General features: G+C 51.1%; 2 protein-coding genes and 1 pseudogene across 2 annotated transcripts in view; 2 read left to right on the top strand and 1 right to left on the bottom strand.

Annotated features, from left to right (window-relative positions):
* The window catches only part of NINJ2 (ninjurin 2), a 61,803-nt gene extending 56,510 nt beyond the window's left edge, over positions 1 to 5,293 (top strand). Inside the window, exons 2-4 of the mRNA XM_039869181.1 lie at positions 3,528 to 3,759; positions 4,294 to 4,478; positions 4,962 to 5,293. Coding sequence (XP_039725115.1) covers positions 3,606 to 3,759; positions 4,294 to 4,460 — 321 coding nt within the window. The 5' untranslated portion in view covers positions 3,528 to 3,605 and the 3' untranslated portion in view covers positions 4,461 to 4,478; positions 4,962 to 5,293. The remainder of the gene's footprint in view (positions 1 to 3,527; positions 3,760 to 4,293; positions 4,479 to 4,961) is intronic.
* A 661-nt stretch (positions 5,294 to 5,954) lies between these two features.
* Positions 5,955 to 25,439, bottom strand: part of B4GALNT3 (beta-1,4-N-acetyl-galactosaminyltransferase 3) — a 90,558-nt gene continuing 71,073 nt past the window's right edge. The window contains exons 4-20 of the mRNA XM_039869179.1: positions 23,419 to 23,514; positions 22,834 to 22,924; positions 22,353 to 22,453; positions 21,756 to 21,823; positions 20,555 to 20,633; positions 20,358 to 20,424; positions 18,517 to 18,660; positions 17,620 to 17,729; positions 16,506 to 16,606; positions 16,173 to 16,234; positions 14,727 to 15,522; positions 12,915 to 13,234; positions 12,048 to 12,201; positions 11,708 to 11,780; positions 11,099 to 11,252; positions 10,317 to 10,443; positions 5,955 to 8,411 (exon numbers count right to left, since the gene is read on the bottom strand). Coding sequence (XP_039725113.1) covers positions 8,303 to 8,411; positions 10,317 to 10,443; positions 11,099 to 11,252; positions 11,708 to 11,780; positions 12,048 to 12,201; positions 12,915 to 13,234; positions 14,727 to 15,522; positions 16,173 to 16,234; positions 16,506 to 16,606; positions 17,620 to 17,729; positions 18,517 to 18,660; positions 20,358 to 20,424; positions 20,555 to 20,633; positions 21,756 to 21,823; positions 22,353 to 22,453; positions 22,834 to 22,924; positions 23,419 to 23,514 — 2,652 coding nt within the window. The 3' untranslated portion in view covers positions 5,955 to 8,302. The remainder of the gene's footprint in view (positions 8,412 to 10,316; positions 10,444 to 11,098; positions 11,253 to 11,707; positions 11,781 to 12,047; positions 12,202 to 12,914; positions 13,235 to 14,726; positions 15,523 to 16,172; positions 16,235 to 16,505; positions 16,607 to 17,619; positions 17,730 to 18,516; positions 18,661 to 20,357; positions 20,425 to 20,554; positions 20,634 to 21,755; positions 21,824 to 22,352; positions 22,454 to 22,833; positions 22,925 to 23,418; positions 23,515 to 25,439) is intronic.
* Positions 13,650 to 13,767, top strand: LOC120607564 (uncharacterized; annotated as a pseudogene).

The following is a 25,439-nucleotide window of genomic DNA, read 5'->3' as shown; positions in this document are numbered from 1 at the left end:
AATTGTCTGGCAGAACAATGGAATAATCCATGACTTCAAGGGCTGGAATCCACACCGGCCTGAGGAGCTGGGGCTTGGCGGGAGAGCCTGTTACCCAGGGAAGTCCGAGCTGGAAGAGGGAGGGAAATGATGGCAGGGCCAGGAATGGGGTAAACTGGGAAACGTGTGTGTGGTGGTGGTAGGGATCTGTCATGTCCCCAACCTGCTTGCATCATCCCACTCCCATCACCAAACCCATGTCCTCTTGATGCCCAGAACCCCATTGTACTCCTGATCAGAACACTGGACCTACTCCCATCTCCCCCACACCCAACCCTGCTACAATTCATATCAATCAGAATTCCCCATTGGTGTTCAGATGTCATTGGTCAGCAGGATTTGAGTAGGTTGCCTTTCCCAGGGGTGTATGCATTTTAAATAAGGACTCTGGGGTCTCTAGTTCTGCCTTCTGCTGCCCTCCAGTAAAAGTGGAGAGGTTGAGTGGAGTTGGATAAAATAAGACATAAGATACTGAGAGAGAGTCATTGAGAGACAGATCTCAGACAGGAACAAATGAGAAGAGCTTGGAGTCCTGTCTTTCCTTCTGGGGAGGAACAAATTCTCTTCAGTCTTTCCATAGCTTCCCCCACTTCAGAGATGGGATTTTCTTCCCGTTTTGTAGATAAGGACACTGAGGCCCAAAGTGCCACACCCAGAGGCAAAGCTGGGCCCTTAAGCCAGGAGTCCTCACTTCCCCCTCCCCAGTCCCTGCTCTAAGGATCCGGATGAAAGAGGCCAGGAGCTAGGGCAGGGCATGTTGGTTTGAAGGGAAGGGAGGCCTCCAGCCCACTCTAGCAAGCTCTGGCAGAGCGTCTCTGCAGGCTGCAGCAGGCGGACCTCAGGCAGCTCCTGCCAGTCAGCCCCAGAGGGGGCTGGGGCCAGGGGAGCAGGCGAGCCAGTGATTCTCAGTCCCATGAAATATAAATGACTCACGCTGGGTGGCACCGATTGCCGGCCCAGCCCACATTCCCAGGCCTTTGTTCCCGGCCAGCCTGGGCCGGGCCTTAAAGGGCCAGCTCTTGGAAGCAGGAGAAGGCCCGCCCTGCCTGCCCCCCCACCTTCCTCTCCTGACCCCTCCTTGAGTTGCTCCTAGTCTCTGGGCTGTGAGTAAAAAGGGTGGGATTTAGGGATTCATCCAATAGAATCCTCAGGCTATAATGCAGGACCCTCAGGTTATTTCAGCCAGCGGTCTGCCTCAGGGCAGAGCTGCACCTAAACTGACCCCAGAAGGATTAAGAAAACCATTTCTCTCCCTTTCGAAAGCAACTTCTTCCAGTGTCTCATAACTATGTCTCTTCTAACCACAACCCCTCATGCTGCAGTTGGTGCTGGAGGCCCCTCCCCAGGTTTCTGTCCCGGAGGTTCACCACTCTGTTTCTGGCCCCATCTAAGTACTGGTTTATCTTTGAACTCTCATTTGACACGCGTTTGGTGGGTTTCAGTTTGGCCTATCCAGAGTCGTGAACCAGGCTCCCTGTCCTGGGCCTCCAAGGGGTCCAGGTTTCACACCAACCCTGTCCCTTCTTTCAGTGGATTCCTCAGGGGAGAAATACCATCCTGACACCAGAGCAACCCGGGTGCCCAAGTAACTTCTTTGGATGCCGCACGCCACCATGTGGACACTCTGGAAAACTAGTGTCTTCAGAAGCTAGGGTGGAGGCATGGTGGGGGCGTGGGGGAAGGGGTGGCGGTGCCCTGCAGAGCCTCCCACCACCACCATATCAACTCAAAAAGCATCCTGGATTGGCAAAAATCAAAATAAAAGAGGGCCCTAAATTAGAGAGGAAAAGATGAGGCTCTAAGATCAATTTAACAACAAAAGCCTATCAGCTCTAATAAAACTTACAAATCACAGTATTTTCTGTTGAAGCTTGGGAACATCTCTGTGTCCCCAAGTATCCACTCCCTCACACACAAAACACACCACTAGAGGTTTGGGTTTAAGGTTTTGTCCACTGTTAATATGCAAATTTTCAGAGAAAGTGTTCTCTCTCTTGAAGTTTTTATAGTCACTTCATAATTTATCAGATCTTGAACTGAGAGCCTGGTTTGGAAGGAGGAAAAAGCGCAAAGTTTGTAGCTACTGGGCAAACTAAAGAGTGGAATAAGGAGAGGAGAAGTGAGCATTGCCTAGGAGAAGATGGGGGTCAGGGAAGCCTGGTTCCTGGGCAGAAGCGCTTTGAATTGTGGAGAGGGCTGGGGCTGCTCCATAGACTCTCACATAATATGTCCTTTGAACCCAGGAGCCACTGCCTAATGGGCTAGGACCACAGGTTGTAGCCTTGGGGTCTTTGTGGGTTCTTGGCCTTGGCATCCCAGCACTAACCAACCATGCCAGCTGGCCCCAAACAAGCCCAGCATCCAGAACCTGCTGAGACCCATCCCATCCACCCACCCATCCATCCATCCATCCACGATCCATCCATCCACCCTCTCAACAGATATCTTGTTGTGGTCATGTGCTGAGGTAGCTTCTCTACCCTTGGCTGTTAACAGTTCTCAAAGTCCTTCATTCCTCTCCTATCTTACTACCATACCAGTTCAATTCCTTGTCACCCTGACCCTAAAGCAGTACCATAATCTTTTGACAGGTCTCCCTGCTTCTGGGCTCTCCTGGGCCAATCCATCCCAAGCACCACTCCTAAATTAATCTCCCTAAAATGTAGCCAAGTTCTATTGAGTGATGGCAGATTGTCTACAGCACCCAATCTGACTTTCTTGGCTCAACCCAGAGGTCCAAATCATATGCCCTGCATTGTAACTCATTCTCTTGGAGTTAGTGACTTCGTGAGAGTAAAAGCTTTGTTTTTTATTTCAAAATCAAATGTAAATTATACATCAATAAATCCTAGCAGGAAAATAAAAAAAAAAAAAAAGACAAATTAAGAGCTTTCAACTGGTATGCAGGGCTGCATGCATACATACATGTATACAGACATGTGTTCTGATGTTGGCCTGTTTGACGGCTAACAAGTGTGCCTGAGAACTGCTGTGGCTCCAGTGGTCCTGGCTAAGGGGCTGAGTGGGATTTAAACTCAGCTCATGATCCATTTGCGAGACTATGCATCCTGCCTTGGAGGCACATCATTCTGGGAGAAGAGGAGCCTTTTCTATTCCACCCAAGCCTCAGAGCTCCTGCTTTAGTTTTCTGAGATGTTTTCCTCTTGGAAGAAAACAGAATGGCCCAATGCCAAGCCTGGCCCAGATAAAGTGGCAAATAAAATGAGGAAGGCACATTATATAAGCAGCTGAGAATTCTCTCCCTTCTTCAGATGGATATGTGAAGGTGGGTATCCCCTACCCACCATGAAATATAAATTATAACATAACATCATTTCAGAGTTCTTTCAAGTCATAAAAATGAGAAGTGTTTCTTGCCCTTGGTTTCACCCCCAGTTAGGGGAGAGCTTTAAAACCTTTCCTTTCCAGTTCCTCAACTGCTTCCCTTCTAGAGCCTCCTGGGTAAGCTTGTGATTTCTCCCTTTCAGCCTGGGACCCCCAACCCCAGGAGGAGCCAGCCCATCAACCTGAACCATTATGCCACCAAGAAGAGCGTGGCAGAGAGCATGCTGGACGTGGCTCTCTTCATGTCCAACGCCATGCGGTTGAAAGCAGTGCTGGAGCAGGGGCCGTCCTCTCAGTACTATACCACCCTCGTCACCCTCATCAGCATCTCTCTGCTCCTGCAGGTCGTCATCGGAATCCTCCTCGTGGTCATTGGTGAGCCCAGGCCTGGAGTTGGCCCCGGTGCCCCCTAGTGGGAAGAAAAATCCCAAGCGTCTCCCTTGACCACCCTGCATTTATTTGGACATGCAAACTTCTCGACCACGCACTAACCTGGTGTTAGCCCTCCGCACTTGCAAATGCCCGAGTAACACCTACACAGTGATCACAAGCACCCTGCCCTACCTCTTGATGTTCCATATAGTGGCCACATCACAATACCTGCTGAATGACAGTCCTCACTAGCAGAGTTCCTTATTGCCTTCTGTGTGAGCTCGTATCCTCACTCTTAGAAGACCCAGTGTGAGTTCCCAAATCCCAGTTCTAGTAAGCACCACATGAATGACCCACACACTGGTCAGTAAGGGAAAAGGCTTCTAGTGCAATGACCACCGCCTCCCTTGATATCTACCACATGGATCTATCTCTGAGGTGCCAGACTTTCCCTGAACCCTAGTGGAGGCTGTGAGGGAAATTCCAGGCTGTGTCCCCTACCCTGACCCTTACCTCCCATTCCCCACTTCTTCACAGCACGGCTGAACCTCAATGAGGTAGAAAAGCAGTGGCAACTAAACCAGCTCAACAATGCTGCCACCACCTTGGTCTTCATCACTGTCGTCATCAATGTCTTCATTACGGCCTTCGGGGCACATAAGACAGGGTTCCTGGCGGCCAGGACCTCAAGGAATCCTGTCTGAACTCAGCTTGGGACCCAGGTGAGGAAGGATGAGAGGTCCCCAGGTTCAACGGCTCCCCAGGTGGCCCTTCTTTCACCTCTGGGGGTTTGGGGTAAGAAAGAAATCCTTGCCAAGCAAGAGGGGAAGGTAGATCTGGAGTAAGGAGGGAATCTTGGAGAAGAGCTCAGATGGGGACTCTCCTTCAGTTCTTAGGCTTGGGTTTTTCCACAAACCCAAGGGAGGCAATGCAGTTAGCAGTTGACTCTGTCCCTCCAGCAAGAGGAAGGATGGAAATAAGGAATTTCTCCTTGTCATTGTCCAACAGTCCTTGCTATTCAAACTGTGGTCCATGAACCAGCAGCAACGAAAGCACTTGGAAGCTGCTGGAAATGTAGAATCTCAGGCCCTATTCTAGATTTACTGAATCGGCATCTGCATTTTGAGAAGACTGCTAAGGGAACCATGTGTACATTAAAGTCTGAGAGCGCTGCCCTCACAACCTCTTCTCTGCTTCCCCTACAGATACTGGGTTTGAAGCTGCTTCTGTCTCTTTCCTCTTTGATCTACCAGGCTGATGGGCACTTTCCACAGCTCCGGGGAGAGCTCCTGAAAGGGCAATGTGGATACCTGCTTCCTACCCACAGCATCTGAATGCAGATGGGCTATTTTACCGGTCTAAGTGAATTCCATCTTGATCTAGAGTCCTGAGCTCAGTCTGGGATAATGCCAGTCTTTCCTTCTGGGAGCATCTCCTGCATCTAAAGTGTGTCTATTTAAGGCCAACGCCACCCAGCTTAAGGACTCTGGTTCTGACTCTACCCCATTCTTTCCCTTTGCCCCATCCATTCTCTCTGCTCCAGGCCTATTTACTCTTTCTGGAAAATAGAATTATTTCTATCTATAAGATTTCTGCAAATCCACTGAGAGTCGATTTTTATGTCTTTAGTTGCATCTGGTCTGCCATCTCCATCTGCGTCCCGGAAGGGGCTCAAAGGAGCAATCCCTAAGCCTGGAGGGAGAAAAGGCTTTTAAAGCACTCTCTCTCCTCTGGGTCCTGCTCTAGTCAACTTTCCTGGCCCCACATGCCTCGGGCTAATTACCGTCTGCTATATCAATGGCAGATTAGCCCACTCTAGATTGACACATGTATACACAATCCTTTTTGAGAACCTACTATAAACTTATTCTAGCTTTCATATTAGTACCTTCTCTTAGGCATGTGTTTACGGAATTCAAACTCATTTTGATCTTTGCCTAGACCAAATATAACTAGGAAGGTCAGTTTGCACCAGCAAAGCATCCACAGGGCATCCCCAGATCAAACAGGAAGGATTTTTAGATTGTCTGCTATTGTAGAATAAGCCACATCTCAGCTTCTCTCCACTAACCATTCTGGCCCTATATCTAGCCTTATTCATCCAGGGTGTCCACCAGCCTTTCTCCACTGAAACCACCAATCTGCCGAACAGAAAATACCTGATCTATCAGATTGTGAGCTCCTCATACAAGAACAATGTTGTCCCTTCCCGAATAAACCACAGCAGAAAAGGCTGTCCCCCATATAGCAGACACCAAACTAATGGTAAAGGGTGCGGAGTGGTGCGGAAGGGTCCTTGGCACGTCCTTCAGAGGCCAGACAGCCAAAGAACAGAGATGTGAGCCCTGAGACCCTCATCCCAACCCTCTCCCACCAAGATGGACAATAGGAAAACACAAGAGCCATTCTGTTTTCTAAGAAGATGCTGTATTTAACACTTTCTCTCCCATCATCCCGCTCCCTCCTCCCACCCTAGACATTTCCCTACAGAGTAGAGCCCTTGCCAGGTCCTCCCCATTAAGGCAAATGGTGTAGAGGTAAGAAACAGCAAACACAAGGCACTGGCCAGGGACAGAGGGGTTGGTAGGCAGGGCAGGGGAGGGGGAGGGAGACTGGGCTGGCTCTTGTTATCAAAAGTGAAGCAGGAGGGCTGTTTGGGCTGGCTCAGGCCTCCAGTGAATGCCCAAGGACAAGAGTGGCCCCAGAAAGACACCTAGCACCCTAACTGGCCAATTGCAGCTTGTACCTACTCCTTACAGCCCTCTGCCAAAGGTGGTAAGCCTGAGCAGGGACTCTAAAAAGCCACAGTCCAGGGGGCAGGTATGGCATCCATAAGTCACAACTTATTCATTGAAAAGTCTTTGTCCTTTCCGATTTCTTAAGAGGGAGGCAAGGGTTCTCTTCAAGCTCAAGGGTTCTCAATGTGCTCCATTCTCCCCTATGCCAAGTTTATGCTCTTAGTGAATGCAGGGCCCAACCAAGTAGACCCTGCAGCTCCAAATGCTGTTCCTTGGGCTGTTACAGTATGGATCTTAGGCCAGCTGACTGGCCTCCTAGGCCCTGCTGCACCCCCCATGAGCCACAGCAAAAAGCCCTGTGCTCGCCTCCCTAAATAGACACTGGAGCCCAATGCACCACTGGTGAATTCAGCAGCAGCGGCAGAGGCAGCAGCAGCAGTAGAAGAATCCCCAGCTGCAAAGGTAACTGGGAATTATTAGTGCAAGATAAGCGCGTGGCCATCAGGTGACAGAAAGGTTGGCCTAGACTACAAAGGCCACGGGCTATTCCCTGAATAGGCTTCATATCTCAGTTCCTCCTGGCCCCTGCTTCCTTCCACGTGGGGAAGAGATCTCAGAATGATGTACTCACCTCCCCAAACCTGTCACCCTGCTGCTTCCTACCCTGGTCCCTGTTTCACGGTTCAGTTTCACCCACACCACTTCCTCTTCTTCCACACAAGGCTGAGGCTGGGGCTCTCCCTGTAGGAGGGCAAGTCCAGGGGAGCTGGGCTGTGAGGACTTAAGGTTTCCACTTCCCTTTTCATCTCTTCCTGCTGGAATCCCACCCCCTCCTCTCATCTAAGTTGACGGATTACTTATACCCACATCGTCTTTCCTCTCTGCCAGGGCCTGAGCTCACAGGCAGGCTGGGAGGGGAAGGATCTTCTTTCCCTGCCTCTTCCACTTTGCCTGTCCCACCATGGCCTATACCCCAAACAACAGGGACGAGCCCACTACCCAACACTTCCCCGTCTCCCAACCCCACTGTGGCACCAGGAAGATGATGCCAGTTCTGTGCTTCTGATGGTCTGAAGTTGACACTGCCTGGAGGGTAAGGTGAATGCCCTAATCGGTGGCCAGCTGTTCAGTGGCTACCTGGGAGAGATGCGTGTGTCTCTGGAAGGTATGAGCCTGGGGTACAGCAGAGAACTGCTCTGCTTGGGGCCAGCTCCTCTAATTATAAATCAGCTGCCGGGTCAAGGGCTGAAGGACACACGTCTATACAGGAGTGGAAGTGTGAACACTCCCTAAATGCACAACTCCATCCCCCTCACAGTCAATGTTGGGTCTGGACAGTTACAGTTTTGGTTTTCTGATTAAAAAAAATTATTTAACCCCAATAAAATATGTCCAATAGAAGAGTTTCCAGTTCTTGGTCACTGCTCCTGTGAGCAGCACTGGGTGGATGCCGGCACATACCTCTCAGATTAGGATGGTGTTGCACAAGCAGTTCTTTCTTCCCTGATCTAACTGCACTGCCCACCCTTCCCAGGAATTGTTCCATCTCTGTCCATTGTGAGCCAGCGGCCCCTCCTGGCCTTCATTTCCAAAGTCTTTCCTCTGGAGGCCCAGAGGGTGGAGAGAGGGGCCTTGCAGCTGTCTCTATGTCAGAGAACGGCTCCTGGTGGAGTAGGGTGTTAGCTCTGAGGCCTCTCTGGGCTTCGGCTCCCCTCCCCTCACCTCCCTCAGCAGTGAACAAGGTGCTGGGGGAGTAGCTGCAAGTCAAGGGGCAGGAAGTGGTCGGTCCAGCAGGTCACCCCTTGGGATTATGGCATCTTCATCTGGCGGCGGTTCCACATGCCTCGCTTGGAATGGAAGTGATGGAAGAAATTCCTGAGAGAGAGACGTTCCACTTCTAGGCCCGCTTGGAGGATCCTGAGTGGGGAGGGACAGGATGAGCCACAGAAGCACAGGAGGGAATTGTGGAGAGACCCAAGTCCCCAAGGAACCCACCCTTCTACATCTTCATCAGACCCTGCCCTGATCTTCCTCTGCTCACTCCCCACAGGGCAGGGGAGCAGGATGTAATACAAATAGTGTGGGCTTTAAAGCCAGACAGCCTGGGTTTGAATCCCAGCTCCAGACCATGTAAATCACATCATCTCTTAGAGCCTCAGTTCACTGATCTCTAGAGAAAGGATAATAATGACACATATACACTGGAGGGTGATGGTGAAGACTAGAGGTAGTGGACATAAATGCTCAGCACAGTTCCTGGCACACATCAAGAGCCAAATATCTGGCACTCAGCTTGCAGGGCACACTTCATGGTGCTTCATGGAGGCAGAGGGCTGAAGTGGACCTCGTCCCCAGCCTTCCCCCTGTCACTTTCCTGTATGTTAAGCTCGCTGGGAGTCCTTCTCACAGAGAGGCCTGTACTTCGGGCAGGATGGAAGTTACTGGAATTTGGAGAGGTTTCTTTCTGCTTGGGTCCCAGAAGAGGCAGGATGGTTGAGAACTGTGCCAGAAGTCTGCATCTTCCAGCCCAGCAGATCAGGGATGGAGGTGATCCCTAGCCCAGGCTTCTGTCCACTTGGAATCTACCTGGATCTGGCCTTTAGAGCTGGGTTATCTCATATAAGCTCCCTCAACCTCCCTCCTTTGCACTTTAAATTCTCTTAGTATTGTCATCTTCCTTTCCTTTCTTCCCTCTAGGGAAAAAACACACAGATTGGGTTTTTAAGCCTCTGACACTTACTGGTTGTGAGATTTGGGGCAATTTATTAACTTCTCAAGACTCAGTTTTCTCATCTGAAAAATGGAGATAATTACTCCTAACTCAAAGAGGTTTGGGGAGGAATAAATGAAGGGATGGAAGTGAATGGCCCACCTACCAGTATAGGCACCCAATGATTGATGGCTGTCTCTTGCCCTCTCAGGGAGAAGTATATCTCTTCTTTGTCAAGGCCCCCACTGCCCCGGTGCTTTTGACCTTGCCCTGTCCACCTCGTCTGGACACTGTTCCCTTTCTTTTTGTTCCCTGCTCTCTCCTTTGTCCCCACCCCTTAAGCTCAACTCTCAAGGTATCATCCTCTTTCCCTCTCCTTCTCTTGGCAGCAAATTTCTTAAAGAAGAATCTCATACTAACACAGTCTCCCTGTGTCCTACAGTGCCCTACAACCTGGAGTCCCAGCCCAGCCGCTCCCTGCTCCAGCATCCTCTCCTTGCCCACTTGCCAAGCCCAATAGCTTGTCCCATGTTCTCCTTCTCCTCTGAGGCTTTTCATACCAGTGACTATTTCCTCTGCCCCCAAACTCCTTGCCCCTCAGGCTTCCAGGGACCCAAAACCTCCTGGATAGCTTGTTCCCCTTTCATGGTCCACATGGTCTCTTTTGCTGGCTCCAAAATCTTTCTTGACCCTTTGCCTGTCCCTGCTATCTATCTCATGACTTCGGCCTCCTGCCCTAGGCAGCTGCAGAGGGGAGGAGAGTGCTGTCCTCATGGAATGCAGCCATGTGCTCCCATGCTTCACTTGCTGCTGAGAACATTATCACTTACATTTGTACAGATCGAGTTTTTGCTTTTCCTCTGACTGTTTAACAAGCACTTTCCACACCAGCCACGTGACAGAGATAGAGGCAGTATCCTACCCTCTAACAGACGTAGAAACTGGACCCCAGTATGTGGTAGAGCTTCCTCTGAGTCCAGTGCTCTTTACCTGCATGCGGGGAATCCACAGCTCAAGGACAGGGACAGGGCCGCTCTAGCCTTTTACCCACCCCAGAATGCCTGACGGATAAATTCCAGCAGATGTCTCAGATGCCCTGCTTTCCCAGTCACCTGTCCAGCAGCTCCCAGTCTTCCCCGCCCCAGTGGTCTCGGAACTCCTTAGTGTTCATGCCCCCAACCCTGTCCAGGTCTGACTTGTAGATGCCAAGCAGTCCGAATCCATTTACCTCCCAGTAGCCTGCGGACAGACAAGAAGCACCAGGTGAGGTGGGCCGAGGGCCAGGAAGAAGGAATAAAGAAGGCTTCGGGGCTGCATTCCTAGAGCCTTTACTGAATGACAGAGGATAGGGACGTGTGCAGCTGAAAACTGTCTCATCTGGCCAAACCCCTTGCCTGTTTTGAGGGGAAGCTTCCTGAGCTAAGGTTCAGGGTCCAGTGAAAGCAATGAAAGCAACAGTCTTACCAGGGAGTGCCTAAGGGCTGGTGATAGGATCTACAACAAGATCTGACAATAGTAGCCACTCAAGGCACAGCCAAGGGTCGGTTGGTTTCCTTGTCCATTTCCCTCTCCAGAGTCAGGGAGCCTATCTCTCCATCTTTGTATCCTCCTAGGGCACAGAGTCTGGCACATGGTAAATGCTTAATAAATGTTTGATGAATGAATGAAGGGGAAGGTGGGGCAGGCAGTGTTCATCATTGCTGCTGTTATGGCTAAAGCACAGCCCTCAGGGGACTTCTCTGGAATGTCCAGGTGAGCAGAGGGGCAGCAGGGCAGCAGGGCAGCGTGGGAAGAGTAACGCTGCTGTCATAGACAGAACTATTTCCAGCTCTGGGGTTAAGAACCAAGGCCAAAGAGGTCTTTCCTACCCTCCTTCACTCAGGACAGGGCTCACCTTCAGGCCACTGGGGGGTGGCCCCACAGTGCAGCCTCATCACCATGGGGGCAAAGGCCATCTTGCCCTCCACACAGTGTTTCCGGATGGCATCGATGACTCCAGCTGGGAAGTGAATGTGGAGGTCGCAGAGGAAGACGATGCTGTGTGGGTCCTGAGGACAGATGTGAGAATATTAACAGACCCTCTAGACCAGGGTGGAGGCCAGGCTGCTCTCTGGGACAATTCTCTCTTTCCCAACCGAATGACAAACTTCCACAAAACAAACTGTTGGGTAGATATCCATGGTGCTGGGTATCAAGCACAGTTCTTACAATCAGAGAGTGGATTTTGACTCCTGCCCCTACTCTTTATGGACTCCAAGGTCTCTGGACAAATGCTCCACTGTCCTTTGTTTGGTCCCACCCTGACACTGGCCCTGTAGCATAGCACAGAGGACCGCCCCATACCCGCCCCACCCCCGTATCCTTACTCCTTCCTCCCCGAGGAGCTGACAGCCTTACACGTCCCAAATGTCTCTTGACCTCTTCACCAGTCCTCTTTACCAGACTTTTCTCTTGTAAGCCTTAGCTTCTATCACATCTCCCAGACCCCTCCCAGCCCACTTACCTTCACCAGGTCTATGCCAGCCTGAAGGCCAGCTGAGCGCTCGAAGTTTCCACTCAGTTTCATGTACTGGTAGCTGCAGTGAGAGGAAAGAAGAGAGGGGCTGAGCCTTAGGACTTGGCTGTGGCAGTGCCCTAAGGAAGCTAGTGGGCAGAAGGTAGAGATGATGCGTGTTCCTAGGATGGGATTATGGCCAGATGAGTTGTCTGGAAAAAGCCAGAGCCCGGGAACTTGGAAAGCTGAATGAGACTTCTGGCTTTGCCCCAGACCTAGTAGTCCTGGGACTTTAGGAAGGGGGGTGGGGTGGGGTTCAGCCTGCACTCCAGCCAGGGAACCTCCTCACCTCCGCAGCTTGGACCTTTTTAGGGCCATCTCGACATCCATGTCCTCACTGCTATAGTCAGTGATGATGATGTTGAAGTGTGGGTCGCCGGTGACCTGGAACAGCTTTTCCATGTCTCTGATGAACTGCTGCACCCAGCGTGCCTGGTTCTTCACTATCAGAGTGGGGCAGACAGAGGGGAAAAGGCACAGGTAACACAAGGACAGGCACCTCCACTCCTGGGCCTCGCATGAGTCAGGAGTCCCAACAGACCTCTGCTTAGAGGTAAGGCAACCATTAGCAATGCAGTATGAAGACAGAAGGCAGAGGAAACCACACTGGTTAAAAGGGCCTCTACATCCTGCCCCTGCATGGCCTCCCAGGCAGCGCCTCATAAGAAGGCCCTGGGCTGGGGCTCGTCATCAGTTCTCTCATAGGAACCCCATCACGCTCTAACATAAAACCTTGCAATCCGTCCGTCTTATTATCATTCTTTATTTTTTGTCCTATCTCATTGTCGTTCTCTTGTCTGTTACATGGTCCCCTTTCTCATAAAAAATCGCTAACCCAGTCTATTAAGTCATATTTCCCCAGAATAGTTGTAAACCCTAGGAACTCCTCAGTTAATTATCACACCCAAACCTGAAAGCTGGTACCACAGGAAGAACAACTGGCCTCAAGTCAGTATCTATTCCTGGCTCTAGTGCTTGCTAGCTTTGTAAACTTAGACTGGAGACTTTTCTCTCGTAAGCCTTAGCTTCTTGACTGTAGAGTGGCCACTCTCACAAGTTCCTGCGAGACAGAATTAGTGAGCAGAGGCCTGGGTGCTCGTGATTACTATTGGGCCCTTGCTCTGCTGACAGTGCCCAGGTTCTGCTGGAGGCTCACCAGGCACGATGAAGTGGACCACAGCTCGGTGATTCCAGGAGAAGCCCTGGGGCCAGCACAGCTTGGGCTCTGGGGCTTGGACATTCAGGACACGTCTCCGGCGGTTGTGTGGACCCCAAACCAGGCCCTGCAGATTCCGGGCCTCAGCCTCTTCCCCACCAGCTGGATCGATGCCCTGCCAGCCTCGCGCGGACACATACTCAGAGAGGCGCACCAGCCGTTGGCCTTGCTCCAGCAGCTCAAGCTCCAGGAGGTAGCGACCCCCACGCAGCTGGTCCTGACGCTTCTCCACATTCACAATGCGTCGTAGCTGGTATCTCCTATGGCAGAAAGGGTGTGGGACTTGAGTAATTCCTTCTCCCACTGTAGGAGTTGAATGGTGTGGTAGAGGCCTACAAGGACAGTTGTCAGGGGCCCCTGTCTTTCATGCTAGCTTTGCCACTGGCTAAGAGGCTTATGCAAGATGCTTAACCTCTCCAGGGTTCACTGCCTCCATCTTTAAAAATGCACCTATTAAAAAAATGCACCTGTTGAGCTGGGATGATCTTTAAACTCTTTTATAGCTCTGAGATCCTATATAGGCTAAATGAATTTCCTCTAGAAGTTGACCTGCATTGATAAAATGCTCTGCTCAATCAATAGTACATAATACACAATGGATTGTTAGATAAATGTTGATTGGTTAGCTCAACATCATTAGTCTCTAGGGAAAATGCAAATCAAAACCACATGTGAGTCTACGGCCATGCCACCCTGAACGTGCCCAATCCCGTCTGATCTCAGAAGCTAAGCAGGGTCGGGCCTGGTTAGTACTTGGGTGGGAGACCGCCTAGAAGACAGAGTACTGTAGATGTAAAAAACACATGTGATACCATTTTAAACCCATTAGGATGGCTATTAAAAAAAACAAACAAACAAGTGTTGACAAGGATGTAGAGAAATTGGAACCTTAATACACTGCTGATGAGAATGTAAAATGGTGCAGCTGATTTGGTAGAGAGATTGGCAGGTCCTCAAAATGTTAAACATAGAGTTACCATATGACCCAGCAATTCTACTCCTAGGTGTATAGCCAAGAGAATTGAAAACATGTTCATACAAAAACTTGTACACGAATGTTCATAGCAGCATTGTATTCATAAGAGCCAAAGAGTAGAAACCCAAATGTTAATCAACTGATGACTGAATACACAATATGTGGTATATACATACAATGGAATATTATGCAGCAATACAAAGGACTGGAATATGCTGTATGTTCTACAGTATGAGCCTCGAAAACATTTTGCTAAGGAAAAGAAGCCAGGCACAAAAGGCCACATATTATATAATTCCATATATATGAAATGTCTAGAGTAGATAAATCTATAGTGATGGAAAATAGAGTAGTGTTTGCCAGGGGCTGGGAGAATGGCAGTTAACCACCATTAGGTACAGGGATTCTTTCAAAAGTGATGAAAATGTTCTAGAATCCGACAGTGGGCCCTTCTGGCCCATATCTAGAATCTTAATTTGTCTCTGTTAGCCTCAGTTTTGTCTGATCCGTCTCTTTACTAGCTCCTTCCCTGAGAGAGGGGACCATATTTGCCAAGCCCTCCTCTTGGGCCACACACCTGGGCATTTCAAAACCTTGCCTGATGGTGAGACAAAGACCTGACTGGTCCAGGTCACCTTCAGGGGCAGGACCCCCAAAACTTGTCCTTCCTAGGAGCCTGCAGCAGGGGAACCTGCTACAGCCCCCAGGTCCCTGCCCCCGGGCCAGCAGGCTGCCTCATGACTCAGCCCCAGCCCCACGAGAGCCCTTTACCTTACCCCCGGCTCCTCTGGTTGAGCTTCTTCAAGAAGACTCGTGTGACCTCGAGAGCCTCCTGCTCTGGAAGCATCAGGTTGCCAGATGTGTTACAGTTCAGATCAATCCAGTCAGTCCGCAGGGCTTGGAAGTCCAGGTTCCGGGCACTGAAGGTCTGGTCCCAGTTTACCACTGGGTCAAACATGGGCACATAGTCGAACACCTCGCTCATATCCTCTTCCTCTTCCTCTTCCTCTCCCTCCTCCTCCCCCTCCACTTGTCTTTCCTGGCCTGCAGCTGCGACCACCTCCTCCTCCCCGTGCCAACCCTTCCTCGGGCCCAGAGGCTCCATCCTGTCACCCCTCCTCTGCTCTGCAATGTATGATTCAACTTGATTCAGCCACTGGGACTGCCCTAGAGTCTTCCTGGGACTGTCACCAGTGGGCTTGTGCCTCTTAACTTGAGGCAAGTTCGCGGCCAGGTGCCCAGGGGCCCACTTGTCAGAATGAGGTGGATCTTGGCTGGGTTCAGGGCTGGGTTTCCTCTGCCTCTTCTCTGATGGCTGGGCTGGGATGTTGCTAGTTCTCGGAGGGAAGGGAGCTGTAGAGTTCTGCTTGGAAAAGGGGACCAGCAGCCCCTTGTGAGGAGGAGCCAGGAGTTCCCGCAGGCTTCGGAGGCGGTAGTCAGTAACACCCTGCCCGGGGGTAGAGGTAGGCATTTGTTTTCTCTCTGGCATCTTGCCATTCTGGTCAGTGGAGGCAGGGGGCTCCTCTGCTGCCTCTCCGTACTGGGACTCTTCCAGGAGACCTTCCTCAAATCCTATTGTTAATGACAACCATTCCACACATCAGTTTTCAGCCTCTCCCTAACAAGATACACGAGATAGCTGATGATTATATTTGTGACGCTCTTAGGGGTTTTCAGACGGGGCTGGCATCTGGGCTCTGCCACTTACTGTGTGACCTGGGGCAAGTCACTCAACTTCCATATCCTCAGTTTCTCCATCTGCATAAAGGGAATACTAATCCATCTTCCACAAGGTTTTTGTGACGATAGAGTGAAATAAAGTACGCAAAGTGCCTAGCGGGTGCCTGGCACATGCAGGGACCAAACAAATGGTCTCAGTCAGGCCCTATTGCCTCAAGAAGAAAGGCCACAGGAAGACAGGGTTTCTCTGTAGCAGAATTTCTCAAATGCCGTGCCAGGGACAACATGCTCTCAAGCAGCCCAGGTAATCTCCGGGGCTCAGAATCTCCTCCAGCTGACCCAGCACACTGTTACAAATACTCATGTACTACATGTGCCTTGACACGGAAAAGGTAGTACTGCTCCATGCCCTAGGGCGTGGGAGGAGGGGCTGTGTGCTTTGGATTTTTAAGCTCCTCAGAAGCAGGGCTGGAACTTTTCCCAGAAACGACCATGGTCACCCCTCTCAGCCTGACCCAGAAGACTCAGCTCTCACTCTGTACCTGGCTGCTCCGGCCCCTGTTTCTCAGGCTGGTCGATCTTGATGTACTCCTGAAAGCTGAGCCTGTAGGAGGAAGGGAGAGGCAGACTGGCACCCGGTGCCTTCCAGGCAAAGCGGGAGGCTCTGCTGGAAGTCCCAGCAGCAGTCTGGAGTCATGCCCCAGACCAGAGCAGAGGAGGGAGGCGGGGTGAGAATGTGTGTGGGTCTGTGAGTGTGAGAAGTACCCAGGAAGAGCCAAGGCTCCTTGGGCTGGAAGGGCACTTGTGATAGCTCTCCCGGCTCTGGCAGAGCCCCTCTGTCAGGCCATCTTCTTGCCCAACTCTGGGTTGCTCACCTGTCCTGGTAGAATGTGCTTTCTTGATAGAAGCATTTGTTATGGGTTTCCATGTGACTCAGGCGGGTGTAGTCATTGGGGTAAACGAAGGACAGATGAACCTGAAGGTAAAGAAAGAAGCAGCAGGAGAAAGAGGGTGGGATCTTGGTAAGAAATCAGCCAACCAGGGTTGTGCCAGCCCCCAGCTGTGATCCCACAGGGCTCTTGGGACCTGCCCTGGGGGTAAGAGAAGGGCCCCTCTGAGCTATGAATGAAACATCTGCTCAAGCAGACTGGGAGTCCATTCCACTCATTATGCCTCCTCTCCTGGGCTCTCTGGACCTAACATAACACCTGATCTAGCTCCTCAGTGCAAACGTCCCTCATCTCCTGTCCCAGCTCATTCTCCACAGCTGCAACTGAGACCCTTCTTTCCTCCTCCTGCCATCTTATCCTCTCCTGCAACCTCTAAATCTTTACCTGCAACCCTCATAGGCCTGGAACAACCCCTTCTGTTATTTACTACACTGCTTTTTGCGCCCCCTCTCCCCCCGCCTTAAACATAGCTCAAAGCCATCACCACCCAAAACTCTCTTCATGATATCTGCCCCCTCCATCCTCTGACTCCTGTGCCATTCTCTTCCTGACTCCAGCACTCTCTCCTCTCTAGATCTGGGTTTACAGTGTTCATTCTGCCTCTCCAGTTTCCACATAGGCTGGAGAATCTCTACAGTTCCCCTTCATAGTTCATTTTCCCCAGTGCCTTTTCTATGAGTTTAATAAATGCTCCTGGCTGACTGGCTGGTAGGACTGACCCAGGCCTGTCCTGGTTGTATGGCTTACTGAGCAGAGTGTAGGAAACCTCAAGCCAGTCCACCTCACATCACCACTGTGGCAGAGCTGGTGTATGGGGCTTCCTAGGGCAGAACTGCATTCTCAGGCTTTGCAGGGCAGTCCATCTGGGCCAGAGGCAACTTGGAATGCCAGTTCTCCAAGCCCAGGGACCAGTGAGGACATCTTGTCTGCTGGTACATGGTGTGCAAGGATGGTCAGCCTCAGCACCTCCCCATCTTAGCCAGAGGCAGCAAGCCCTCTCTCACTCCTGCCCCCACCACTGCCCGGGCCCCAAACTTACAAACCGGAGGCCCTGGTAGCGCTGCAGGGGGAGCCCATCCACCAAGTAGCTGGGTTTGTAGGGACAATCAGGCAGGACATGGCGGAGATGAGACTTGGGGATCAGAGGCACTGAGGACAGTAAAGGAAGAGGGATGAGGGTAGGGGTATGAGCCTGCAACTGGGGCTGGCTTAGAGCCACAAAGGGCTGATGGGTAAGGGCTGAAGCCTTCTGCCTTATTGTATTCACTCATGGCAGCTGTGGTCAGAGTCCATAGCCATTGGCTGAGGCTGCCAGACTGAGGCTGGCACCACTTTTTTGGGGCGGGGACATTCATGGAGCACCTTGGTGGAGGAGGACTCAGACAGTCCCTAGTTCAAGGAATTGGATGGCACTGGGATCACCTTACAAGGCTAGCCTCAGTAAAGGTTTAGAGACTTCCAAGAGGCTGCAAAGCCTCACCCTACTGAGGTGCAATAAATGAATTTCCTTCCAGTGAATGTGGAAGCAGTGGTTGGTACAGGAGATGACTTTGTCATCTTTTAAAATATAAACGCTCCCAAGAATTTGAGACTCTAACACCTTAGTTGGAACATATTTCTCTCACTGGTGGCAAGAGCTGGATTCCAGTTAGAAACTATGATATTTGAGATTGCAGAGGAACGCACGGGGAACTCTATTTCTAGACCTGGGTGACAGTTACACAGATGTTTGTTCTATAATGATCTGTATAATGTAAAATTGTATATATATATTTTTGTACATCTCCGTGTGCATGTTACAAGGAACAAAACAATCCTCTGACTTTTGGGACACTGTGATGGAACTGACAGGTCTCTTGAGTTTCTCCCACCCACACCACAGACCTGGCAGTGTACCATCCCCAGACTGGTGACAAGTACACAGTTGAAGTCTCACCTTGATAGAGGGTGTCCCTAGGGTCAGGCTGAAGCATGTCAACAAGGGGCTCCTCGTCTCTGGGAAGAGAGTGCAGGGAGCCCGCATGGCTGGCTGCCGTCTGTGGGATGTGGCCCACCTCATCCATCCTTAGGATTGTCTCATCTGGGCCAGGGAGGAAAGAAGAGAGGGCAGCTGAGAGCCCTGGGGCAAACAGCCCAGAACCCAGTCCCTGCCTCTGGAAGAGGCTCAGTCAAGGCTTCCATGTTCCCCTTGGGAACAGGATGGGATGTGCTTGACCCTCTTCCCTCTAGTCCTGCCTCCTCCCCCAATAACTTGTGGCTTCAGCTCTTTATCTCTCTTTGACCCCATACACAATTTTTGTGTGAATTTGAAAAAACACACATCTTTCTCAAAATGTTTTACTACTATCTACTGGAAATCTGTCATTATATTTAATTTATTTAACAAACACATACACAGCACTTACTAAATAATAAGCCAGGCACTGTTCTAAGCATCTTATAAATAACCCATTTAATCTTCATAACTACCATATGACTTACGTACTACTGCTATTACTCCTATTTTAGAGACAAGGAACTTTGGCAAAGAGACTTTAAGTCATTTGTCTAAGATCACACAGCTAATAAGTGGCAAGGACGAGTTTGAATTTAGGCAGTCTAGTCTCAGCCTCCAGGTTATGCTGCCTCTCAGACAAGTCAGCAGCGCCCACCATGAGCAGCACGCCCCAGCGCGTGCACAGCAGCCCTGCTCCTCCTCTCCATCTGGTATTCTCATCCTCAAGTATGCATATCTACTTCTTCCCTTTTCTAACCAGCCTGGGGGCTGGTGGCCTGTCTTTGCTCTTTGCCTTCTGGGTTCATTTGTCTTCGGCCCCAGATGGAGCTCTCCTTCTATACTCAAGGCTAGTTACCTCTGGCCCCAGTTACTTCTTACTAGTTTCTTACCTGAACTTTGCTATGGGCCTCTTTCTTCTCGGTTCGCATTGACTCTATGGATTTCAATTCTCTCTTCTTCCTCTTGCTCCAACCCAGCAGCTCACAACCTGTCCCTCTGCCCCGACTTTGTAGTCTCTTGCTTTGGTCACCAGCAACCTCCTCCCACCCACCTTGCCCATTCTGTACTGCCACCCTCTCCTGTGAACCCAGAACTTCCCTCTTCCCTCCATCCTCCCCTCCTCGCACACACACATCCCAATGCCTTCTCAGTTTCCTCCCAGCACCTGCCTCTCCCTTCCTCCCTTAGGGTTCTAGTCCTGTCTGCTCTTCATACACCTGGGCCCACATAGCCCCTCCTGCCAGGTAGCAATTTCTCAGTGAGACATTCAGGTAGGAGTCTTGCTAAGAAAATCATAAGATTTTTATTATTCATTGTAATAAGATTTTTATTATTCATTGTAATGAATAATACAATGGAAAAATTCATTTACTGCAAATTTAAAGGAGATGGGAAAGTTTCCTCTCCTCTTGACATGGTTTTGCAAGAACCATGGTTGCCTAATCTGTGAAGTAAGAGACTGGCCTCACTCAGAGGTTTTTTATCTGGAGTGAGCCACGTGGTCTCTGGATTCCCTTAAAATTGTACACAAAATATTGTGTGTGGGTACACAAAGGCATTTTTCCAAGGTGAGGGCTCAGAGAGCTTCCATCAGGTTCTCAAAAGGGTCCCTGACCCCTGAAGTTCTGTTCTTTGTCCCCTCACACCCATGTTCCAAACATCTTGAGCTTTAGCCTCCACTCACCACCCCTCCTCTGACCCAGGTCCCCAGGTGGGCTGAGACGCTCCCCATGTGGGCACCACCTCGCCTCTGTCTCAAGCTATGGGCAGAGCCTACTCACTTGTGAAGAGGGACAGGGAAGGGGAGTCAATGACGGTGAACTTGGCTCCAGGGTCGTTCCGTCGCCACTGGAAGAGCAAAGAGGGTGGACGTGGAAGGCTGGAGGTAGCTGGATTTTGAAAAGAGTTTTGGGGACAAGGGAAGAAGAAGAGTGGCTAAGGACTGAGCTAGGAGAGGTAGGAACAGCAAAGCACTCACCACGACTTCCACGTGATCAGTGCCCTCGTCATTCTGCTTGTGCAGCACCTCAAAGTAGTACCTGCGGGAGGCTGAAAGGCTGGTGGGAGGAGAGAACAGAAACAGACGGCTGTCTTTCCCGGCCCCTGTGGCCATCCCTTGGTCCCACTTTTCCACAGTGCCACACCTGCTCCCACCCCACCCACCCTTAAACCCTCCTTCATCCTTTCCTCCTTGCTCCTGGAATCCCAGAGTCTTGCCACTTAACCATCTGGGTTAGAATCTCCACTCTACCACTTCCAACAGTGGTTTTCTCTTCTGAAAGAGGCAATGATATTAGTACTTACCTCACAGGGACAATTGAGAGAATCAAATGAAATATTAATAATTAACCCTTACAGAGTTGTGCTAGGCAGTGTTCTAAGTGCTTCGTATACACTAAGTCATTGAGGCACAGAGATCTTGGGTAATTTGCCTGAAGCTGCCAAGGTACTACATGGTGGAGTTGGGATTTGGACCCAGGCAGCCTTGCTTGAGTCCGTATCATTAGCTGCTATGCTGAATTACACCACAGAGGCTGGCACATACCAAGAGCTCTTTGAAAGCTGAACTGTCCTCTCATAAATCAACATCAATATTACCATCAAGCGCGTGCATGCTCTTGCTTGCATGTGTCAGACACCAGGTGGCGCTCTGAGGTTGGGCTAAGTCCCCCTTTCTAGCATGTTAAAGTAATTAATTCCAGCCACAATTAGCTGGGCAAGGCCTTCGTTTCCCTCCAGTCTACCAAGGGATCCCTCCAGTCTACCAAGGGATCCCTGTAGGAAGTTTCTGCAGCACGGGCAGAGCAGCCGGTGTCCAGGCTATACAGATGTGGACATTTCCAGGGATGAAGAAAAAGTGAAGGGCGAGGATGGGGAGAAAGGGGTCTTGTTTTGTTTGCCAGTCCTGAGTGTCACTAAATAGCTGCGTGACCTTGAGTTGTAGCCCTCTATGGGCCTCAGTTTCTTCATCTGTAAAATGAGGAAGGATGAGTCAAATGGTTTCTAATTCACAGACTTCATTTACCAGAGTGCATGGATGCCGAGCCCAGAGCCTCCGGAATAAGGACAGTTGGAGAGTGGAGGGGACACACTGAGCTCTTTGACTTGGATTTGGCCTCAGCACTTGAGGAAAGTCGGGTTTTGCTGCTCATGAGAATGTCATGACGCTCCCTACTCACCTCACTGGCTTGGAAATTTGACTCCGAAATTTCCCAAACTCTCCAGGGGCAGTCCACTCTTTTCCAGTCTAGAGGTATGAGGAGAGAGAGAGTGAAGGAAGGAGGAAAAGAGAAAATACAAAGGATGGGAAATGGTGAATGAACAAACAAGGAAGCAATGAGAAGGAAAAAGTGAGAGGGAGAGAGAAGAGAAGAAGAAAGAAGATGAGAATGACGGGAGTGACTGAGTAACCCCTGCAAGAAGGACCTCCACCCTTCCTAGAAGGGCCCTAGCACTTCATCCCCTTGGAGTGGGTCCTTAGTACTGAGCTAAGGACTATTGGGCCCAAAAGTTGTATGTAGTCCAAGCCCGGCTCAGAGATGAATCTTCCTGGGTTTTCTTCCCAGCCTCAGACTGACTCCTTCCTCCACACACCTCCCTTTATCCCCTTGTAAAATGGGATGGGGTGAGAGGGAGGATGCTTCCTATTCCTGCCTTCTTCCTGGCTGTCACACCAGTTACTAGTGGTAACGAGTGTCTACTGATGGAGGCTGGGGCCCCTTCAGTGCCTGGCACCTGAGACCTAGGGGAGAGCTCCTGGGCTGATCTGACCCTACCTTGCCCACACTGGCCAGCAGCTGAAGGCCTGAGACCTGGTCGTCACGGCTCAGCCAGAATTCTGCGTTGTCGTCTGCAGCAATGGCGAACTGGATTGTCCCTGGGCATTGAGGGGAAGAGTCCAGGTGAGAGCAAAAAGGACATCAGTGTAAGGGCTGAAAGTCTGTGATTAAGTCATCCCAAAGGCTTGGCACATGACTTCCCTCTTGCAGAGTGGGGTTTCTCCATCCTGGGAGACACTGTAATGATGGGAAGACTACAGAGAGAGTCAAGCTAGTTCCAGACTCTGTTAGTCAGGGAGTGAGAAGGCAGCCTGGGGACAGAGGTGGGGGTGGATGAGACCTCACCGTGACTCAATTTTCCCTCTCCTCGATGGTGTACTAAAAGGGTCCTAGTGCAGACTTATGTTCTCTGGGCACCCTAAAGAAAGAACTGTGGAGCAGGAAGTAGAAGGGCCTTCTACTTTGGGGCTGGCCTCACCATCGGTGAAGGGGTGCAGGTAGCCAAAGATGCGGAGGCCGTAGTTGGTCCATTTGGGGGACACGGCCAGCTTCCTCAGGGTTGTGCGGATCTATGCCAAGAAAGGGGAGGGAGACTGTTACCCAGAAGAGGGAAGAGGAAAATGAAGAAATTGGTCCACTCAGGGCCAGTGGGAAGACCAGGAGAGAGTGACACAGGAGGGGCCGAAACACAGCTTGGTGTGACGTGTAGGCAAAATTTCCACTCCCACTAGCTTCTTTGTCCAGGTGACCTTGTACAGTGCACACCAGCACAATCGTTTGTGATGGCCCCGGGTAGACTGTGTTACAAGCCACAACAAGAGTCTAAAGCTGAAATGACGCAGAAGAGAAACTGAAGGAATCCTTGGGAAGGAAACAAGGCAGATATTGTGGGCAGAGGAAAGAAGGGCCCACGAGGAAAAGGAAAAAAAAAAAAGTACCAGGAAAAAAGCAAGGAAAGATGAAGAAGACGGAAAATGGGGAAGATGAGAGACAGGAGTGGGCAGAGGGAGAGGAGAGGAGGTGGTGTGGAGGAAGAAGGAGAAGCAGGCCCACAGGCACTCACATGGGGGTACAGTGGGAAGTGGAGGTTCCTCCTGAGCTGCTGGATGGAACTGCCACACCAGTCTTCAAACACATGCAGGTTGGCACGGCCCCGGAACTGTACGTACGAAGAAGCAAGTGGGTAAGAATCAGCACCCCCAAACCTGCCCCTGCTGCGGCCTTCGGCTTGAAGAGGAGGCTGGGTGGAGGTACAGGCCACCACAGCCTCAGCGTGAGAGTGCCGCTCGCCGCTGAAAGCCACAGCCCACTTCAGTCCCATTCCCATCCTTGGTACCCACAGCTTCTTTCAGGAACCTCGTCCCCATGGCATGGCCTTGAGGCCTAGGTCTGTTTTCTGGCTATGCATGTGTACACACACACACACACACACACGCACACTCCTGGCTCTTCCCACACAGACAGGAAAGGGGGCTGGTTTGCATTCCCCAGGCAAGGGGGAATAACAGCCATGACAGAATGGCAGAGAAGATGGAGGGAATTGGAAGGAGGCTCAGAGCTGAGGTTTCAACTAAAGACTTGCTCTCCTTCCCTCCCCCTCTCCTTCCCCCTAATGCCTAATAAGAGGAAAGCTCCGCAGCTGTCTGCTGGTGAAACCTTATCTACTCAGTGGTCTTCACGCTTGGGGCTCCCCTTGCGGGGAAGCAGCTGGGAAAGCGTTGCAGGAGGTCTCTGGGGGCCCTGTGGCAGACTGGCCTCCCGCTGCTCTCAGGAGCTCAAAGCCTCACTCTCCCAGACCTCACTTGGATAATGACCCAGGTGGGGTCTTCGGGGAAGCCCTGGGAAAGCAGGAGCAGAGTATGTATTCTTTCTCCTCCTTCGCTCTGGTATTGGTGGAGCACAGGATTGGGCATGGAGGCTCGGAGCAGAGGGCCCACTGCAGAAGAAAGGACTAGGGCAGCAGCAAGTACTCTGAGTGTGTGGAGGCCTGGAGCTTGAGAGGGGAGGGGAAGCTGGGGATACCGCCCCGATTTATCCTGACAAAGAGTTTCAGGCTGCCCCATCTCAGCTCTTTTCTCTTCTCCTCCCCCAGAGCTTAAGCTCCAGGATGGGGGAGGTGGATCCTAAATTACTCTACACAAACAGGCCCTGCCTTCCCCTCCCTATTGCGGTCCATCCGATTATCAAAATCTGAGCTGCCCTTAGGAAAACACAGGAGGGAGGAATCCCCAGACTGGAAGCCCAGATAGAAGAAAGTGATATAAGGTCTCCAGAAAGATACCTGGAGGGAGGTACGGTGAGGAGAAAGAACATAGGGGTTGAGGAGAACTCCCCACTGGAAATGCCGAAGGTCTGAGGGGTGGCTGGTCGGGTGGGCACAGGTCCCAGCGCTGGGGAAATACTACCCGACAGATGAATCCAGAAAAGATCCAGGAGAGCCTGTCACTCCTCCTCCCTTCAGCAACTTGGCCCTTCCTGGCTGTGCTGGCCTGGAATGTGGGACCTTGGGAAGCAGCCATCACTCCCGGGAATATGAGTAGGGGGCTGGGACGGGTGGGAAAGAGAATGTGGGCTGGGTAGGTGCGGGGGCGGGTTAAGACTTCTTGGAAGGAAAGAATGGGTACATTGTGCTACTTCTGGAGAAATTCTTTAAGTCCTCTTTACAAGACTTAGTTGTCTCTTGCCAATGGCCTCATCGCTTCGTCCTGGGGTTTTCAGGGCAGCTTGCTCTGACCCACAACAAACTGCGGGGGGAAGGCATGCCACCGGAGAAGTCTGTGGTGTTCTGCCAGGAGGCCAGAGGCCACAGCAGGTTTGGGCAGGGGAAGGAGGAAGGCTGGCTTTTGGGCCTCGCAAGAGATGCTGCAGGAAATGATGAGCAGGAGGTGGCGGGAGTGCAGGGAGAGGACTACCCACCTCCTTGCGGGTCTCGGCCCTCACTCAAACCATGCCTCACCCACCCTCAGACTGAAGGGACGAATGGGCACCATCTTCCTCACCAGGCCCAGACTGGTGATCCCACCATGATTTGTGTCCCTCCAAGTTTTGGAGACTTTGTATCTGGCAGAGATGCAAGACCTCAGC

Source organism: Pteropus medius, unplaced genomic scaffold (assembly GCF_902729225.1).
Source record: "Pteropus medius unplaced genomic scaffold, Ma_sr-lr_union100, whole genome shotgun sequence".
NCBI classification, from domain to species: domain Eukaryota; kingdom Metazoa; phylum Chordata; class Mammalia; order Chiroptera; family Pteropodidae; genus Pteropus; species Pteropus medius.
Note: the sequence above shows the minus strand (reverse complement) of the source record. Positions and strands in the feature narration are given on the sequence as shown.